We start from the raw sequence: 18,521 nt of genomic DNA on the forward strand, positions 1-18,521 counted from the left end.
TATATTGAAAACATTCTAATTAATTCAACACATTTGTTGAAAATTTTCTAATTAATTAAGAAAAATTAATTTACAATAATCATATTTACTTTTTTTGGGCTAACACCATTTATTTTATAGATATTCATCGTAATTATTTATCTGTATGTTAATCTTTAAATCTGAATTATGATGAATATTATTTTTCTAAAATTTCTTAAATAATGATTCAATACATTTATTCGACACTTCAATATTAACATTTTAAAATATATTAATTTTATATTGTTTGCATGCAACACTTCTAATCATGATTATAAAAATTCAATAAAAATTCTAAAAATGAATTAGGTAGAACATAAAAAAAATACACAATTAATCAAAAGAACTAAATTAAAAACTAAATAATTGTCTATTACCTATAAACTACTAATACCGACTTCTTAAGATTGAATTCGGTGAGAGTGGAGTCCACTATATACTTAAAAAAATAAAAAGTTAATATTTGAATGAGTCACACTGCAATGAGACTCATATATATAAGTATCTCACTTGGTCTCACCTTATGTTTTGTCACTGTACAAAGCGAAAGTTTAAGCACTATAGTATTCTATATTTTCTTAATTTTTCTCTTGATTTCAAATTTAATTTCATCATCTATTGGTCTTTAAAGATATATTAGAATTTTTTCTAAACATCTAATTTTAAATATGATCAATTAACCAATTAATTTTTATACTTGGTATACAATAATAAATAGATTAATATATTTGAAGATAGAAAAAGTAATGTATTGAGAAGAATAAAAAAAGAATGTTAGAATTAATACTATAATTATCTAATGTCAATATTAAATTTAACATCCTACATTCGAAAATGTGTTTATTGAGGTAAAGATTATGATGATAAACTAAAAATAATAATTTATTTATCATTGTAACGTAATAATAATGTGATCGTTATTCGAAATCAGAAAATGATGTACTTTGACTTTTTTATTAACTTGTATAAATAATTCTTTCAATATTTTTAGTGGATAAGCAAGTTAAATCTATTAAAATTAAATAATAAAATTTAATGATGAATATGAATGTATTAAATCAACTTTCAATTTGGGTTTCGAGATTTTGTCAACATGATATAGTAAAAGGTTATTATTTGTTGGGTACAATAATTGATCATGTTGAATAGAGTAATTTAAATGTTGTGCTTGAGCTGTTGTACTATTTAAAATATTTGATTTGCACTGTTACCATAATCTATAGGTTTTGATAAAACAGTAAACGCTTGAGCCTACAATTGGTACCAGAGCCAAGATCGCAACTTTGATTTTCATTGATTGCAATTGATGCAATTATTAGGAGATAGATTTTTTGGTATAACGATGGGTAGGCGCTTGAGCTGTTGTATGATTTAAAGATTTGACTTGCATAATTACCATCAGTTATAGCTTTTGGTAAAGCGACAAACGCTCGATCCTATATTATTCAACTGTAAAGCTAGAAGAAACATGTTGCATCAACTTTTAGTTTTGAATTGATAATTCCTTACATGTTACTCGATTTTTAAATTTATAAGCATTCTACAATTTTCAAATATTATTATATATTGAATTATAATTTATCTCTTTCAAATTGGATAAATATACAACAAAACTCGTGTAAATATTATTAACAAAAACTATTTTAATGAAATATTGGATTTGTCGATAATCAAAATAAGAAATAAACAAATTTTGATCCTTGAGTGAGAAATAAGATATTTAAATAAAGTTATAATTGTCACAAGAAAATAGTGCACCTACATGCATTTATCACTGTATTTTGCAACTAAAATGTCAAAAAAAATTTCACATATTATTTTTATATCATATTTAAAATATTTATGAATCCTAATTTTTATTATTTTGAAGTTAGCCTTTGTTATGAAAAATCATTATGAATAAATTGAATTTGAAAATTCTTATATCTATGTATATCACATATTAATTTATCAACCTAAGTCCAAGTATAAAAAACTACAAAATAAACTTATTCATCTTCAATGTACACAAATTATATAGTAAAAATATATGACATTTAAGACAATGAAGTAGAATATATGTTCATATATAACAAATATATAGACAAGAAAAACCATAAATAAAAATATTTTTCTAGATATGAGTATTTTTTTATAACTTTTTACAGTGAGTTGGAGAAGATAAAAGAGAAAAAATATTAACTCTTTTGGGTTACACAAAAAAATAGAAATGAAAGAAGCGTTTGTCATATAATGAATTCAGTTTCCAAATAAGTGTATACTATAAAGTTATATTTACCGTTCAAAATTTATAAATGCAATGAATTTTCTCAAGATAAGGGTACACAAATGTTCCCGTTAATATATTTAAACAATTAGAAAATTAAATATATTATTTTTCTAGAGGTAATACCAATATACCATTAGTAATTTGATTGTGCTAATTATAATTATGAGTTAATATGAAATATTAAAATAAGTGTCATAAGAGTTAGTAAAAAGATGACTTATTGTCAAAAATATTATTATTATAAATTGCAAAAAAATGACAACATTTAATAAATATATTTTTAAATCAATTCATCAGCACTTTTTATGCGATGATAGATTGTTATAATCATTGGGGGTGATTATTCGGTCGGTTCTGTTACCTATCGAACCGAATTAGTCATAACCGGATCGAACCGAAATATTTAGCAATAACCGAACCGACCGAAGTAATTTTCATAACCGACTAAAATCGAATCGAATTAAAATCGGTTAATTCGGTTGGTAAACGAATTAACCGATTAGTTTTAAAAAAATTGTGATTTAACTTTAGTTATGTATGTAATTTTTTTGAACACTACAGTCTACACAAATGCATAAACACATAAAATCACATACATCACAAGTTTTTATTTAGTAATTAGGGCTGATTTTAAAATTAAAAATTAAAAAATATATCAAATTGATAAATAATAAAAATTTATTAAAGAATAGTATTTATTATATCGGTTAATTCGGTTAGCCGATTTCAAAATTTTGAAAACCGTAACCAAACCGAATTAACCGATATAACCGAATTTTCTTTAATTTGAAAACTGAATTTCCGAAATAAATGAACCTAATTTTTGAATTGACTCGGTTCGGTCGGTTAATTCGGTTTAACCGAGATTTTGCTCACCCCTAATAATAATGTGTAGTTTATATATTATCAAGTATAACTGTCTAATAAATTAAAGGTGACTAGGAAAGTAAAAGCATCCAGTAGAAATTGTTTTCAATTTACATGAAAGAGAATAATAATCAAACAACATTGTGAATAAAAAATTATATATCATTGATTGTCAAAAATAGATTGTAATAAATGAATATTATAATAAAATATATGCATTATTGAGAGAATATGACAAATAACAAAAAAAAATATGATAAAAAAGATATAAGAAAAATTTTAGTAATCCAAATCTTTTTTTTAAATTAAAAAAAATATGTTTTTTTCCAAATTAGTTACATATGCTTATTAACACGAAATGTCAAAATTTACAATACTATTATCATTATCTTTTGTTGAGTTAACTAATTTTATTTCAAATTCTAATTACTTCAACATATGTGCATTATTTCTAGTATATATATATAAGCATCTTTTGTTCATGTTCATTATTGGAAAACTAATGTTTTCTTTAACTAAATAAGACTATGGTGAAGCGATAGTCAGCCACATATATCCTTCAAAAAGTGGAAATATATCCATAAATGTTTTCTTAGAAATATTAATTTCATCTCGATGGGCAAATACTGGACATATTTAAGGAATAGAAATATATAATATAAAATTTAAAAAGATTGGAAGGGAAGATTTGCATAATGCATTGCGACATCGACTAATGGAAACACGCGTCTCTCTCTTGGTTAATGTAAAGTCAAAGCATTGTCTCGCTTTCTGTCTTTATATATATATATATATATATATATATATATATATAAATATGGTTTTCTCGCTCGGCACGTCACTGGTTTTTAATCGTGAAAGCATGAAATTTTAATTATTCATCCTAAATTATTTATCAAATCGATATGTGAAAACGTGGAAATATGGAAACAAAATAAAATATTGAATATATATTTTGTTTGTGTGTGTGATGAGGGGCCGTTGAAACATAAAATGCATTTTGATTTTTGTATCAACAGAAACATATATACAACCACGTAAATTTTTTCAGAGAAAAAGAAAAATTGAAGTTTGGGATACTTTTCGGAGTACTATAAATCTGAATAAAGTTTCTCAGAACTACACTTTACAAAGGTTATTTTGAAAGGCAAAAATTTGTGCGTGACGGTATCACGGATCGTATTTTGTGAGACGTATATCTTATTTAGGTCATCCATGAAAAAAATATTATTTTTTATGTAAAGAGTATTATTTTTTATGTATGTATATGTATATGTATGTATGTATATGGGCCTCAATTTTTGTTTTTGTTTTTTTTGTTTATGATGGATATGTGGCGCAGTGACTTTTTATATGAGCTGGCCGTCTCATAATGGGCCAAAAGTTGGAGCCAAGCTACCTTACCTCCTCTGAAACTTTCGATTAATGCTTTTTTCTCAGTAAAATTAAATTCACTGATAAATTTTTTGCAAGAGAAAATTGTGCCTCTCAAGTAGACGAGATCATTATTTGGCAATTAAATTCAAGAGTTGGTCTGCAAATTGATGAAAATACTTAGACAGGTAAACAATTATTTGATATAAGATACAATATTTTAATGATTTGTCCCGCACGTCATACGTAAAAGTGAATGACTCTTTAATTATATGCACACACTTTAAAGTTGTGGGGCTGTGGCAAAGAAAAACGAGGAAAAAGGGTTGACAATTACTTTGTGTGTGCACAGATTCCTGTACTTGTAAAGCATTAAGATGTGAAATCAACTGCTCTCCACCTTTATCAATGGGAATCAGGATTCACTTATTTTTTATCATTCTTCAGGCGTATCCCTAGCATTTACAAACACACAATGGAGTCAAGATTTATATTCAATGCCAAGTTTTTTTTCCCTTAACTTTTAAAGGTTACGCATAAAATCTTGATTTTCTTCATTTGATCGCTCTCTCTCAGACACACAATTCTAGATACATATATAATAGAAACAATGACTATTATTAGTCACGTAAACTGTAGAATGGTGGACAAAATGATCAATGGAAGCCACAATTAGGCCATTTTAATTTTCATCGATTTCAAATAAGCTGCTGAAAGGCAGCTGACAGTGCTAATTTTATTTAACTTGTATATTATTTATCTCGTGAGCAATTTCGTGAACTAAATCAACAAACATAATCCAAAGCCTTGATCCGCTAGATGATGCTTTGGGAATATTTTCCAACCACACACACACGTGTGTGTGTGTGTGTGTATAAGAGATATGATCGAAGGCATTCTTGATTATCTGAAAATATTATGATTTTAAATTTTGTATTATATCTCGGTTAAATAAATATTCCTTCTTCCACTATCGGTTGTACATTGTGTATAGTACTACTTGTTGTTACTCCATTGACATCGCTGTTTTTTTTTTTTTAATATTATATTATTATTATTATTATTATATATATATATATATATAATATATAATGTAGACCCCAATTGTTGAAGACATTGACTGGATGGCTCAAAGTTAAAATATGTAAGATCTAAACAATTTTTACAATTAATAAACCTACCGAAAATGTAGGGCAGTGATGGTGAAGGTTTTGTATCTTTTACTTTTGGGTCTCTATTCATTTCACATCTGCTGCTTCCAGCTCTACTTCCCCTCTCTCCCCGTCTCCCTTAAAAGAAGGCGAAAGTTTTGGGGGATAAATGGATGAGAGGCCAGAACCAAGTTTGTTTAGATTTAAGCTCTCTTACGGAGAATTAAAGAAGGAGTTTTGTTTTCGAGGGGAACGTTGTCTGGCTCGAGGACTCTTGCTTGATCGGATTTCATTTATAGATCTAAGGCTGCTGTGTCATCGGACCAGGCTTCATTCCCCCCCTAAATATTGCTTCCCCCTTGGCTCACATCACCGACTCATTTACGCAAAGGTAACGGAATCGGTCAAATTTGTTTTTGTTTTTTTAATACTTTTATCGGCAGTTTTCAGGGACTAAATATGGAGAGTTGGGGTTCGCTGATTGGTGTAATGATGGGGATCTTGACTTTGACGATTGAATGATTTCTTTCGTCTGTCGATTTAGAAAACAAAAGGTTTTCATCATTACAACCTTTTCCATTTCTGTTATTTTTTCAAGCATGTTTATGATTGCGTTTTTGTGTCAGATGATTCCCAGCCTTTTCCCAGATCTGATTAATCCACTCGTGTGTTATCTTGTTCAGATCCATATATCTGCCGGCCTCTTCCTGTAATTTCTAGATCTACCCCGCCCCCTTTTAACTCATCTCATGAATTAATTAATCCCTCACTAATCATCTTCTTCTCCTCTTTTTACTTTGTTCTGAAAACTCAAATTCCCAACCTCAGACGATGCCTGTATATTTAAATTTTCTCAGACACACACGCACACAAGAACTAGTACCTAGGTTTATGATCCAAGATATTAAATAAATCCATATAAAAAAATACTCAAAATGTTTTTGTGGTTTAAAATAGAGCATTGGTTGTGCACATGGGAGAATGTTGCATGTCATTGATTGGAAAATAAACGACTTCTCCAAATCATTTGCTCATTATAATTGTGGAAACTAATTCACTGATACATTACGTAAATATGATGTACATTTTAAAAAAATGTAAAGTAAAAGAAATTGAATTGAACCAAGGAGGGGACTTGTTTCGAGGATAATGAAGTAATGACAAGGGTTGTACCAAACAGAATAGGCTAGCTTGCTAGTTTCCGAACCACCACATGTAATTGCCACTTTCTTCTTCTATTTACTGGTATGTATCTTGAAGCATGCATTTTTATTAAATATTATTCCACTCGTCTTAAATACGCAGAGTTGTTTGTTTGTTTGTTTGTTTTTACACAGATTAATAAAATTATTAAGATAACAAAGTTTACAAAAAAACTTCATGTTTTATTTTAATTTAATTCGTTCGAAAAATAATTGCATGTTTTCCAAGATTTAATTAACAAGACTATGTTGGTAAAAAAAAAACAAGAAAAAAGTACCAGTAGAAACTGATATATTATTTTAGAACGGAAAATATACAATCGGTGGTCGTGAATCTCGAGCATTGGATATTTTGAGTTGGGTACCCAATTTCTAGATGGAAATTATGTGTGGTACTTTATTTTGAACCGAAATAGTTCGATGTAGGATGATATCCAATTAGGTCTAGGCATTGCCCTATTAGCCTCTTTTTTTGGGGAACAAAACATCAAATTACAGATGAAATGACGCGCGCAGTGTTCTTTCTCTGTCTTTGTTGTTTTTTTTATGAAAAGCTTGTTTCTATTTCTGAGATAATAATCTTGGTTCCTATGTTTCTAATTAGAATTATTTGTCAAGTGTCTTAAATAAATCTTTAGATTTCACAAATAAACTCGATGATTTAACTTTTTATACTGCAATATTTGTTTCATTGAGGAATGACACTGTTTTCAAAAAATAAGAGAGTAAAGAATTAAAGAAAATAAAAGAAAATAAAGCCATTAGGAAAGGATATCTATATTTGCACATTGGATATCTTCTCTGGTATTTTCTTGATTTCAAGGAACACTAATGTTGTGACTGATAATATATACATACAAAAAAAACCCATTAAAAATATCATTCCCAGATCATTATTTAAATATCAATCTCATATTAACAACAGAACCTCATCGAATACTCTATTGTATTAATAAAGAAATACACACACACACACACATATATAAATTATTAAGACCTTTATCCACCCAACAATTATTACAGTCCTCTCATGATCAGAGATTAATGAAACTGTAATATTAAGGCTTTACTTTCCTCTGGATAACTCATGTTGATAAACACCGTAAGCAAACTAATCTAAAATTCCCCGAAAGTCCAACGATCAAATTTTCGAAGATGTTCAAGTTCCATGAAATCAACCACACATTCGGGCAATGGAACAATGTAACGTCTTTTATCGTAGCAATGCGAATAAGTCATATATTTTCTTCGAAAACCCTGCATTCGGACCCTCTCTTTGCTTGTCAATTCATTCCAAAATTTGCATCGGTACGGTTTTTGAGTCGGGTTAAATGCACATCCATTTAACACAAAACTCGAGTACTTGGCTACATAGGGTCCATGACTAAGATCCAATTTGTGCTGCCCACCACTTGTGGCCCAATCCGACCCGTTCCATATAGTCCCATATACTCCCATTTCTTTAGATGGGAAATCACCTCGCATGGATTCCACTCTTCTCACATGCCTGATCGGAACATCATCCACGTAATATGTGATTCTATCATCAGTCCACAGAATCCCATAACGGTGAAAATCCTGCGAAGGGTCGAACCATAATACATATCTCTCTTCCCTTCCTCTACTAGTACTCCCGTTTCCATAGAAATTTGTCTGCACCAACCACTCTTGACCATGGATGTGACCCAAGAACTCGAAATCTATTTCGTCGTGGCGATACGGGTACTTGTGATCGTTGCACGTGTAGAAGGTGACCACGACTCCTGCGCTATAATTTTCCGGCAACTTTATGGATGACTCGAAGTGTCCATACATGTACATTAGCTTTGACTGGAAGCCAGAACTAGTTGCTTCATCCATGGAGATTTGTACCGATTTGTTGGCTTCGTAAGGACTGATGTTAAGCTCTCCGTATAATGGATTGAACCCTTTGTCGAATGAGACGAGGGATTGATAATTTATCTGAGTATGACTCACATGGAACATTATAATCGTGCTGAAAAGGAAGAGCAAAATTAGTATAATACACACACTCATTATCCGAAAATCCTTGTTTTTTTCAACTTCTCTAAATTATTCTCATTTTCGCCTTTGATTTAGTGAATGTACGTATTAATTTATACAACGCAGATTGCAGAACACCGGAGGGTGCTATATTACTGAAATATTTGCTGGATACAGGCTTTCTTTCCTTGTGTAGGTTAGCCATAGCTTTTCTGAGAAAGCTTAAAATATATTATTTTATATGATGTAAAAATTGAAGAATGGAACAAAATATATACGAGGAAAGGCAGTGTAATTAAATTTATCGGTGATTTCTTTTCTTGGATATCATAAAAAATGAATTTGATTTTTGTGGATTTTCATTATTTGCTTTGAGGTATGACAGGGTGGAAGCATTTAAAGCGGTGTTTAAAAAGGATTTTAACAAACCTACCCGTATGAAACAATTCATCTGATAATAAATGTAACTTTCCATCATTCTAATTAAGGTGAGAAATAATAGAGAAACTTCTATAGGAAGATCTTCAGCAGTTCTACTTATAAATTAATTACTAAAAACACGGTAACTTATATTACACTATTTATGTCCCAAATGTATAGAAAGAAAAGAAATCTATATAATTAATATGCTGCTTTGTTTTCATGATTTCTTTATTAATTTCAATACTCAGATTAAGACAAGAAACTATACTAATTTTATTGGCCATGCCCTTTTCTCTAGAGCTATCATTTGGGAGAGGAAGTTTTCACTAGTCAATGTCTAAACTTCGAACTCCTCTCCATACAAATATAAATAGATATTTGGTGGTGGCGATATGGTATAGCAAGAAAGTTATCACCATTTTGATTCAGAAAATTATTCCGAGGATGACAAATTCTAACCTACTTTAACATTCTCAATGAAATTAAAATATATTTCATTCTATAATTTATTTACAATACAAGTTATAGGAAGAATTATGGCACCAACTTGAAAATTCCAAAAAATTATGTTTTATATTCTTTTCATTTTAAATTAAAAAAAAATTATATTTCATTCTATTATTTATTTGTTTTATAGGAAGAGTTATGGCACCAACTTGAAAATTCCAAAAAAATAAACATAAAATTGAGTCCGACACTTAAAAATAACGGTTGGTAAGGGAGATATTTTTGTTTGTTTGTGGTAATAAGGGATTTCTTTACGTCAAAATTCCACGATTATGAAAAGTCATGGGACTATTGATTCCCACATGTTGATGGGCTTATCTTGTTAACTATAGGGGTTTAAAATGTAACATGTCATGTCATAAGCTATAAATGCTTAGTGTAAGGAAACTTCGGAAAGAGACAAGTCATAATAAAAGCAATTTCTCATCAAATTTATGGACCCAAACTAATATATATATATATATATATATATATATATATATATATATTTATATAAAATATGTCTCTTGTGAGACAATCTCATAAATCTTTATACATGAGACGGATCAATTTTAACGATATTAACGATAAAAAATAATACTCTTAGCATTAAAAGTAATATTTTTTCATAAATGACCAAAATGAGATATCAGACTAATAAAATACGACCAGTAAAACTATCTCATGTTTGTCACTTGCTCTCCTTTTTATTATCCCAAGAATCTTGTTATCCTCTGCCAGTTAAATCATTAATGAATGCCACATTTGTTTCTACCTCTCATTTACTCCACGCGTTTGTGTTGATTATTAGTTGACGACTACAGTAATTTTACTACTGCTGTTGCTTTTGAGATCCAAGTCTTGTACGCTCTCAATGCCACAATTCAACTCTTCCTCTCCAACGCCATCTGCGTATACGTACCATCAGGAAGAAGAACAAGAAGAAGAAGACGAGGGATATTTCGGGGATTTCAACAGCGATGATGAAGTCGACTATGATTCGGAGGATCCGGTTACCACGCCATTTATAATCCCCTCGCAAAATTCTTGTAGTCTCAATCAGCAACCGCATTTTTCACTTCTCGCGGTGGTTGCTGCGGCGCTTCGAAATCGCTGGTCACTTGCAGCGTGGACGACGACGGTGTCGCCTCAGACGTCGACATTGGATGGCCCACCGACGTACGCCACGTGTCCCATGTCACGTTCGATGGATTCAATGGATTTCTTGGAATCCCGGTCGAGCTCCAGCCGGAAGTCCCCCGTAAACCCCCCAGCGCCAGGTTTCCTCTTCAGTATATACAAAGAATTACTTCACTCGCACCGTAAAAATGTCGATAGTTTCTTAAAACTAATGATTTCGTAATTTAAATTAGGTTTTTTATATAGACAAAATAAATAGAAAAATTATGTCTCAAAATTATTTTCCACAAATTGATTTATAATTAAAAATTATTTTTAAAAGATATTTTGTATAGTATAATTTTCTGAAACTATAAAATTCATCCAAAATTAAGTTTTTACAAGGAAATTTTTCTTTTTCTTTTTCAGATAAAGAAAGTGAGAAACTTATTATAATTAATAATAATTATTACATCTTTTTTTTTTCTCACTATCGAGGAAAGATTTGAGTGAAACTATATGTTTTGACATCCAATCATTTTATATATATAGATATAGATTTCGTTTTATGAATAAATTAAATCATTTTTATCTTTATTAAAAAAACAAGTGAATGGTCATTACCCAAAAATTAAATGCAAATATGTATATGTATGTTCAAGTTTTTTTGCTTTTGTTTTTTACTTGAGGCCCTGCAATTTATTAGTAAATCATTTATAAAACTGTGATTCGATGGATGTGCTAAAAGATGTGCAGCAAGTGCATATAATGCAAGTTAATTTACCTGATAAGGTTGTTAAAATGCACTTGTCTTGCCAACTTTTACCGTTCTAAAACAGTGGCAGCTGGCGGATCATTTTATAAATGCAAAGAAAAGATGACATATAACACATTCTTTTAACAAAAATGTGTATGTATAATTGTATAGATAGACATACACTCATTAAGAATTGCTATCTGCACATCTATATTTATAAACAGCTCGTCTTAGTGTTGATTTTTTATAACCCAATTCTAATTTGTATACTTTTCTAATATTAATGATTACAGTGCAAGTGAGTTTGGAGTCTCTCCGCAGTCAATGCAATGTTCCAATGATCATAGAGGAAACAGTGTGCCCGTAATACTTCTTCGGATGCAGAATCGTTTGTATTCGGAAGGCGGCCTCCAAGTATGTAAACATATCTCTCTACTCTTCTTTAATCAAATTGGACTTCAAGAGATTACGTGTTGTGTATCTTACTTGCTGAAGGCGGAAGGTATTTTCCGAATAAACGCCGAGAATAGTCAAGAAGAAATTGTTAGGAAGCAACTCAACAGAGGTGTTGTGCCACTTGGAATTGATGTCCACTGCTTATCTGGGTTGATAAAGGTACTTACGCTTGTTTGCAACATTGAATTTGATAGTAACACTACCACATCTGGTATGATTCTAAATTAGTATGAATGAGGTAGCCTTTGTTTGCATCAGATCATTGCGGTGGTAGATATTGTTGGAATTGAAGGGAGAAGAGGAAGAACATACTGTGAAGTCCAGTAATGGAGCGACTTAGCTCAAAGAAGGAAAAATATTGTTTTGTACAGAAAGTATTGTTAACAGCTAACTACCCTATATACCAAAGAAAAGAAACGCTGTTACAAAGAATACACTTTTATAATTTAAAGCACAACTTTAACGCTCTTCCTCAAGCTTGAAATAGGTTCACCATTCCAAGCTTGAATTAGAGATTTTGATGTTGAATTTTGCTCAAGGCTTTGGTGAACAAGTCTGCTGGCTGTTCTCCAGTTTTGATATGAGACGTCTTGATCAATCCATCACGTATCTTCTCTCGAACTAGGTGACAATCAATCTCTATATGTTTTGTTCTTTCGTGGTACATTGGATTCGCTGTAATATGGAGGGCCGCAGTATTGTCACAACACATCAGTACTGGAAGTTCTAACTTCATTCTCATGTCCTTTAAAATACCAACTAACCAAATCACTTCACACGTTGTGTTAGCCATCGCTCTATATTCTGCATCAGCTGAAGATCTTGAGATGGTAGCTTGCTTCTTAGTTTTCCATGAAATCAAGGATTCTCCCAGCTTGATGCAGTAACCAGTTATGGATTTTCTGGTCATGGGACAGGTTCCTCAATCAGAGTCGCAATATGCTGTCAATGAGAAGGAGCAATGTGCCTTGAGTAAAATTCCCTTGCCAGGTGCAGACTTCAGATATCTCAACACTCTTAGTGCTGCATCCAAATGCGATGCCTTGGGATTGTTCATGAATTGACTTAATGTCTGAACTGCAAAACAAATATCAGGTCTCGTCACCGTGAGGTATATGAGGCGGCCGACTAATCTGCGATATGCACTTGCATCTTCCAGTAGAGGATCTATTTCAGTATCACGTCCCGCACTATCATCAAAATCTTTTGAAGTAAGTGTACCATTTTGTTCCATAGGAGTATCACTAACCTTTGCATCGGCCAAGCCCGCATCTGATATGAGCTCAAGAGCATATTTTCTTTGGTTCAAACATATCCTTTCCTTTGATCTAGCAACTTCTATACCAAGGAAATATCTCAATGTTCCCAAATCCTTAACTTTGATATGTAAGTGTAGATGCTTCTTGAGGGCTTGGATGGATTTTTCATGGTTACCGGTGATTACTATATCATCAACATACACCAATAGTACAGTGACAAAATCTTGTTCTCTCTTAATAAACATCGAGTGGTCATGCTGTGATTGACTGAAGCCGGCTCCCTTCATGATTGATGTGAACTTCTTATTCCATTGTCTCGAAGCTTGTTTGAGACCATATAAGGATTTCACCAATTTACACACCTTGTTGTTTCGCATCTCCTTTGTGTTTCGAAGGCTCTCATGAGACTCCCCCTGGCTTCGAAAGCCTAGAGGTAAGACCATGTAAATCTCTTCATCAAGATCACCCTGAAGGAATGCATTGGTGACGTCCATCTGGTATAAGGGCCATCCAGACATAGCAGCAACGCTGAGAAGGCATCTAACAGTGGCGATCTTAGTCACTGGAGAAAAAGTGTCATGAAAATCTATACCGTAAAGCTGAGTATATCCTTTAGCGACCAGGCGTGCTTTGAACCGATCCACACTGCCATCCGACTTGTATTTAATCTTATAAACCCACTTATTGTCGATAGGATGTTTTCCTTGAGGGAGATCAACAATATCCCAAGTGTGGTTACTCTCCAGAGCTTGTAACTCTAAGTCCATAGCGGATTGCCAACGGGGATCAAGAATAGCCTCATGGTAGGTGGACGGCTCTTTGAAGGCAGAGAAGGAGGAAAGAAAGGCTTTATAGGTAGGGGACAGACCAGTATACTGAACAAAATTGGAAATATAATGAATAGGAGAAGAAGACTGTGAGTTAGAACAAATGTAATAATCATGGGACCAAATTGGTGGTCTCGAAATACGAGAAGAATGTCTAAGAGGGTATATGACTGGATGATGTGATTGTGGTTGGGAAGAAGGTGGTAAGGGTTCAGGAATGGGAAAGGGCACATCCAGGGTAGGAAAGACAGGCTGAAGAGTTGGAGTATGTGAGAAAGGAAAGATGGTTTCATGAAATGTGATGTCCCTGGAAACAAAAATCCTTTTGGTGTTTAAATCTTGAACCTTGTACCCCTTTTGAGTACTAGAATATCCAAGGAAAACACAAGCACTTGCTCGAGGGGTAAATTTATCACCCTTGGGCAATGTGGAAACGTAGCAAAGACAACCCAAAACCCGTAAATGTATATAAGAAGGTAAGGAACCAAATGAAGCTTCAAAATGTCTTATTCGATAAAAGAGGGGTTGGTGTTCGATTGATGATGTAAACCGATGTAAGTACACAATCTCCCCAGTATTCTTTTGGAAAAGAAGCTTGAAACATCAATGAACGAGCAACATTAAGAATATGTCTATGTTTGCGTTCCACTACGCCGTTTTGTTGAGGAGTATAAGGACAAGAGCTTTGATGAAGGATACCCAAGTTATGGAAAAGGGCAGTACATTCATGTTGGAAAAATTCCATAGCATTATTCGTCCTAATGATCTTAACAGTAGCTGAAAACTGTGTTTTAGTGAAAGTCAAGAATGTTTTGATCAAGGGAAAGGACGTCTAATTTGGAGTGCATAAGGTAAACCCAAGTTGCACGTGTGAAGTCATCCACAATAGTGAGAAAAAAACGATCCCCATTATATGTAGGTGTGTTAAAAAGGCCTCATACATCCATATGAATTAGCTGGAAAGCCTCAGAGGAATCAAACGATTTTTTATGTGGAAAACTCATACGTGTTTGCTTTGACAAATGGCAAATAGAGCAGTGGGATAATTCAAAATGAGCAGGGAGGAAAGGCAACATTTTCATTCGAGATAAAGAAATATGTCCAAGTCTTTGATGCCATAAAATTTCTTGTGACATCGAAGTACATTGTGTATTATTTACAGCAGAAAGTGAAGACTTAAACAATGGAAATTTAAAGGCTGTTAAAGTGGTCGATACACCTGTGGATTGTAAACTTGAACTGTCTAAGTAGTATAGTCCATGCCTTTCTCTACCAATCCTCATTATCTTCCCACTTGAGAGGTCCTGAAACACACAAAAGTATGGGAAAAATGGTGACAAAGCAGTGATGTTCTTTAGTGAATTTAGAAATAGAAAGAAGATTGTGACGGAAATCTTGGACAAAGAGGACATTGGAAAGATTGACAGCTTTGTTTATACATATGGTTCCTAAACTGCTAATATTGGTGGTACTACCATTTGGCAATTGGATTGATCCCGTGTCATTTGCACAAGACTTAAAATTTCCAAGGAATACATCACGCCCAAGCATGTGATCATTCGCACCTGTATCAATTATCCATTCGGTAGCAATATTAGAACAAGATTTATCAATACCTGCCATATTTGCAGAGAGGACGGAGGTGTGTGCCTCAGCGTCTGGTTGTTCCTTCGCAAGAAGCTTTAAAATGGCTGCATATTGCTCATGAGTGAAGGATGACCCAGCGCTGTTGGATTGCATCAATCGTTCAACCTCTCCAGAACCAGTAACAGAGACATTAGCTCTTCCCATCATTTTTCCTCTGACGTCTCCTTCCTTATTGAACCTTTGATTACCACCCTTCCATTGGCCTTTATACAACTTGTGTCCAGGGGGATATCCAATCAACATAAAACAATTCTCCTTGCTATGACCAAGCAAATTGCAGTGGTCACATCTAATATCATTTTTCCTCTTATTTTGAGTGGAAAAGAAGGCAGTGGAATCCAGTTGTTGTGGAACCACGTTCAACAGACTTCGATAGGATTCTTCTTGTGAAATAATGGCAAATGCATTATTTACAGTAGGGAGGGGGTTCATTATCAGAATATGACTTCGAATATGAACAAAGCTTTCATTGAGCCCCATAAGGAACTGAAGGAGCTTATGTTGTTGATCAAACTCAACATATTTTCTCGAAGACTAACATGAGCATGTAGGTAATGTAACGAGAGATCCATATTCATCCCACAGTTGTCTAAGTTTTGAATAGTAGACTGAAATCGAGTTGTTACCTTGGACATGGCAACCTATTTCTCGATGAAGTGCGAAGATCCTTGAGCTATTCACTTTGTTGAATCGTTCACGCAAATCGCTCCAGACTACATCTGCATCAGTTGAATACACAATTCCACTAAATATCTCCTTCGACACAGCATTCATGATCCAGGACAAAACAATTGCATTACATCTCTCTCATTGCAATATCTTGTCTGAATCAGAGTTTGGCCTCTTACAGCTTCCATCTATGAATGCAAGCTTGTTCTTAGCTCGTAATGCGATTAACATTGCGCGACTCCAGATCGCATAGTTCTTAGTACCAATCAGTTGCTCATTTATCAACTTGAGCCCTGGTGTGTCGGAGAGATTAACATAAAGTGGATCCAGCGCGTCGATCGCAGCGGAAGTCATCTTGATCGAGGCAAATTTCTCAGCAACCACGGTAAAACAAATTGAGGATCCTTCGATCAATTATGATCTAGTAATTACGAATCAAATCTAAAAGAGCAACCTAGCTCTGATACCATGTTGGAATTGAAGGGAGAAGAGGAAGAACATACCGTGAAGTCCAGTAATGGAGCGACTTAGCTCAAAGAAGGAAAAATAGTGTTTTGTACAGAAAGTATTGTTAACAGCGAACTACCCTATATACCAAAGCAAAGAAGCGCTATTACAAATAATACACTTTTATAATTTAAAACACAACTTTAACAGATATTATTAGATGAACATGAACATTTTTAAAATCATGACTGACGAAGAGGTGATTTTGAAACAGGCATGGTTTAGAGAACTTCCCTGGGGAGTTCTCGACTCTTTGACGTCCGAACAGGTGATGCACTGCAACACTGAGGAAGAGTGCACCCAACTTGTGAAGCTGCTTCCTCCCACCGAAGCGGCATTACTTGACTGGGCGATAAATTTGATGGCGGACGTAGCTCAGCTACGAGCATCAGAACAAGATGAATTCAAGGAACATCGCAATGGTGTTTGCTCCCAATATGACCCAAATGGCCGATCCCCTAACGGCATTGATTCATGCCGTTCAAGTAATGAACTTTCTCAAGACGCTGATCGTGAAAACCCTCCACGAAAGAGAGAATCAATCTCGACCAGCTGCCTCTTTAGATGGAAGGGATCATCAACTGGTGGTGAAGGAGCAATCTTCTGATTATTATATCCTTAAACAAGCTCCCGATAATAACCCCTCGAAGAGTGGCACTAAAAGGTGTACGTTGGCCGGTGGTTTTAAAGAGGAATACGACATGGAAGGGGAGGGCATATTGAATCGTTTAAGCTTGCGCAGTAGGCACGCGAAAGCTGCGCAGACATCCCGTGTTTCAGTTGAACAAGACAGTTAAGAAGAATGTTGGCTTGGAACTGTAAATATTGCACTAGTTGGTAATATTAGGCTGAGTCTCTTGTTATATTTTGTGAAAGGAATGAAGATAATAATGTAATAGGGTCGATTTTTAGTTAGTTGTTTGATTAATTATCAATTATCTTGTCAGATTATAGCATGTATGTGGGGAATTGTAACTACCATTTTTAATTGCAACTCGGCACGGTAATACTAATATTTGACGATCATAAAAATTCTCGTGTGACCGTCTCATTGGTTAATTTTGTGAGACAAATTTATTATTTTACTCAACTCATTAAACAATATTATTTTTTATGCTTAAAATAATATTTTTCATGATAATATGAGTCGAATAGACTCGTTTCATGAGATATAATCCATGAGACGATCTAACAAAAAACCTGTTTTATTTGATATTTATATCATGAGTAGTTTAAACGATCCTTCAAACAATTTTTTATGACTCGATAGTCACTCATTTTTATACTTATACTCGTGTTAAAGACGATACTACTTGCTTTTTAGGGAGATAAAACTCGTAATCTCTATCATCGGGTATATATTGAATAAATTTTTGGGTTAACACATTAATTTACAAACCTAATTTGTAATGTAAATCACATTTGATAAATCTTATACAAGAGACTCTCCCAATAAAGTATTGGTATGAAATCAAACACACGA

At 33.1% G+C, this 18,521-nt stretch overlaps 1 protein-coding gene and 1 pseudogene across 1 annotated transcript; one reads left to right on the top strand and one right to left on the bottom strand.

Moving 5' to 3' along the window:
* Positions 1-6,163: 6,163 nt before the first annotated feature.
* On the bottom strand, positions 6,164-9,181 carry LOC142553538 (putative xyloglucan endotransglucosylase/hydrolase protein 28). Its single transcript, XM_075663875.1, has one exon. The coding sequence runs from the start codon at positions 8,919-8,921 to the stop codon at positions 8,001-8,003; it is 921 nt and encodes a 306-aa protein (XP_075519990.1). The 5' UTR covers positions 8,922-9,181; the 3' UTR covers positions 6,164-8,000.
* Positions 9,182-10,504: 1,323 nt separating this feature from the next.
* LOC142553546 (rho GTPase-activating protein 5-like) lies at positions 10,505-18,042 on the top strand (annotated as a pseudogene).
* Positions 18,043-18,521: the final 479 nt, after the last annotated feature.

Source organism: Primulina tabacum, chromosome 1 (assembly GCF_025594145.1).
Source record: "Primulina tabacum isolate GXHZ01 chromosome 1, ASM2559414v2, whole genome shotgun sequence".
NCBI classification, from domain to species: Eukaryota; Viridiplantae; Streptophyta; class Magnoliopsida; order Lamiales; family Gesneriaceae; genus Primulina; species Primulina tabacum.

Bases quoted from the DNA above. Each gene is read 5' to 3' on its own strand.
- LOC142553538 (XM_075663875.1), bottom strand. From the start codon at position 8,921: ATGAGTGTGTGTATTATACTAATTTTGCTCTTCCTTTTCAGCACGATT.